This window comes from Cnephaeus nilssonii (assembly GCF_951640355.1).
Source record: "Cnephaeus nilssonii genome assembly, chromosome: 14".
Lineage (NCBI taxonomy): Eukaryota > Metazoa > Chordata > Mammalia > Chiroptera > Vespertilionidae > Cnephaeus > Cnephaeus nilssonii.
Window position 1 is genome coordinate 30,846,091 of NC_137085.1, and position 1,834 is coordinate 30,847,924.

At 59.9% G+C, this 1,834-nt stretch overlaps 1 protein-coding gene across 1 annotated transcript; it reads right to left on the minus strand.

Moving 5' to 3' along the window:
* Positions 1-210: 210 nt before the first annotated feature.
* On the minus strand, positions 211-918 carry TMEM215 (transmembrane protein 215; the record flags this gene model as incomplete). Its single annotated transcript, XM_079791482.1, has 1 exon — positions 211-918. One exon carries the CDS (start codon positions 916-918, stop codon positions 211-213), a length of 708 nt encoding a protein of 235 aa, XP_079647608.1.
* Between the last annotated feature and the right edge of the window lie 916 nt (positions 919-1,834).

A 1,834-nucleotide genomic window follows, 5' to 3' on the forward strand; every position in this document is an offset into this window, starting at 1 on the left:
TCCAGTGTCCTTAACACTCACCACCCCTCCCTAAAATGTGTCCCCAACATGCCTATTTACATGGCTCTCAGGCACCAGATGTTTGCACACTCATCACATACCCGGTCCATCTCTAACAGTGTGAAGGCTGTTGGAGCAGGGCAGTTTCCTTCCATCGGGGGCTGAGTGTAGTCATGTTTCTATCAGCACAGCGACCCTTGTATGCAAAGCTTAGACTATGGTCTCGTGGTCCCACCGGCCTTGGCTCTGATTGATGTAACAACAGTATCTGTCATAGGGACTGTTCTGCTTGTAGGAGCAAACGATGATACTGTCCTGGGGCACAAAAAAGATGCTGTCCTCGGGCTCGGGGCACTCGGACCTGTCCCAGGCTGAGCACTTGGCATCCAAGGCACTGTAGGTGAGGGAACTGCCTGAGGGGCAGTAGCCGTCCAGGTATCTGGAAGTCTCCTCCTGCTGCCCGCTCCGGACCAGGCTCTGGCATTCTCCCTCTTCCGTGGGGGTGGGAGTAGTGATAGAGCTGGCCCCAGGCACCTCAGCCTGCCCCTGGGGGGGCAGCTTCCCCCGGAGGCCTGCCTTCTTAGCCAGCTCATCGGAGCTTCCTTTGCCTGACTCCAGGTCCGAAGGGGTCCTCAGCAGTTCCACCACCTCCTTGTCCTTGGGTTTCCGGAAGCAGGGCAACTTTCGGACCCATAGCAGCTCATTTTCGGGCCACTTGGTGCACCCCTCCGTTTTCCTGGCCAGGGCAATGGCCGCGATGCCTGGCAGGCAGATGGCCGGTCCGATGGCCAGGAGGGGTATGTTTCCCAGAGTCTCTCCTTTCATCCCAGAGACAGTGAACATGAAGCCAAAGACCAGGAAGACACTGACCAGGGCCACCACCAGCCCAGTCCTCGGGTTAATGTCATCAGGCCGCATCTTTCACTCATCCAGGTTGGGGCTTCTTGCTGGCCAGGGAGCAGCGTTGCCGTCTTCCGTCACCGAGGGAATCACAATGGGTTAAAGGAAATTCCCAAGTCCATTTCCCACCCACCAACTCTGTCTCTTTTACTCTTTGTCTCTCTCCACCTGTCTGACAATCTTGGTCTCTGCCTCTCTCTATCTCTTGTCCTGTTTCTGTTGCTCTTTGTCCGTCTGTCTGTCTGTCTGTCTGTCTGTGTCTCTTTACTATTTTAACCTCAGTCTTTCATATAAACGTCCACCGGCGGGGGTCACGGAGGTACCTGCGGTGTCCTCCTGTCTCCAGTCTCCTGGGAGCAGGGGGAGAAGCCAGTCCGAGTCTCCTTAGAAACCTCCACAGCAGCTGTGCCCTGGACTCTCTGCCTGGTGCCTGGGAGGAAAGCCTGGCTTTTCCTCCTGACAACCGGGAAGTGGGACGTGGGAGCCTGTCTTTCCCAACAGTGCGTGCGGGTCGCGGTCCCCAAGCTCTGGAAGCCAAGGCGGCGCAGCCCAGCGCTGGCTCTGCGCGCGGACTTCCCGGCGTTGGAGGGCGGGCGGGCGGGAGGGAGGACTTAGAGAAAGAGGGGGCGCGACGCGCGAGCCTGTCGGCTTTACATCACTTTCCGAGCCAGCTCAGAAACAAAAAGGACGTGTGTGGGCGCGAGGGGGGCAGACCCGGGAGCAGCGGAAGAGGCTGCCCAGGGTCCAGTGGGGATCCCCAGAGCAGCCGGGATTCGTCCCACCGCTGCCCAGGAGGGCTGAGCAGGGAGGCCGGACTCCAGTGCCCGGGAGGGTCAGGGGGGGCGGGGCGGGGGCGAGGCTGCTGCTGACCCGGGACGGAAACTCGGCTCTGTTCGCCCACGGGGCAGCCTGGGCTCCGAGGACCAGAGCTGCC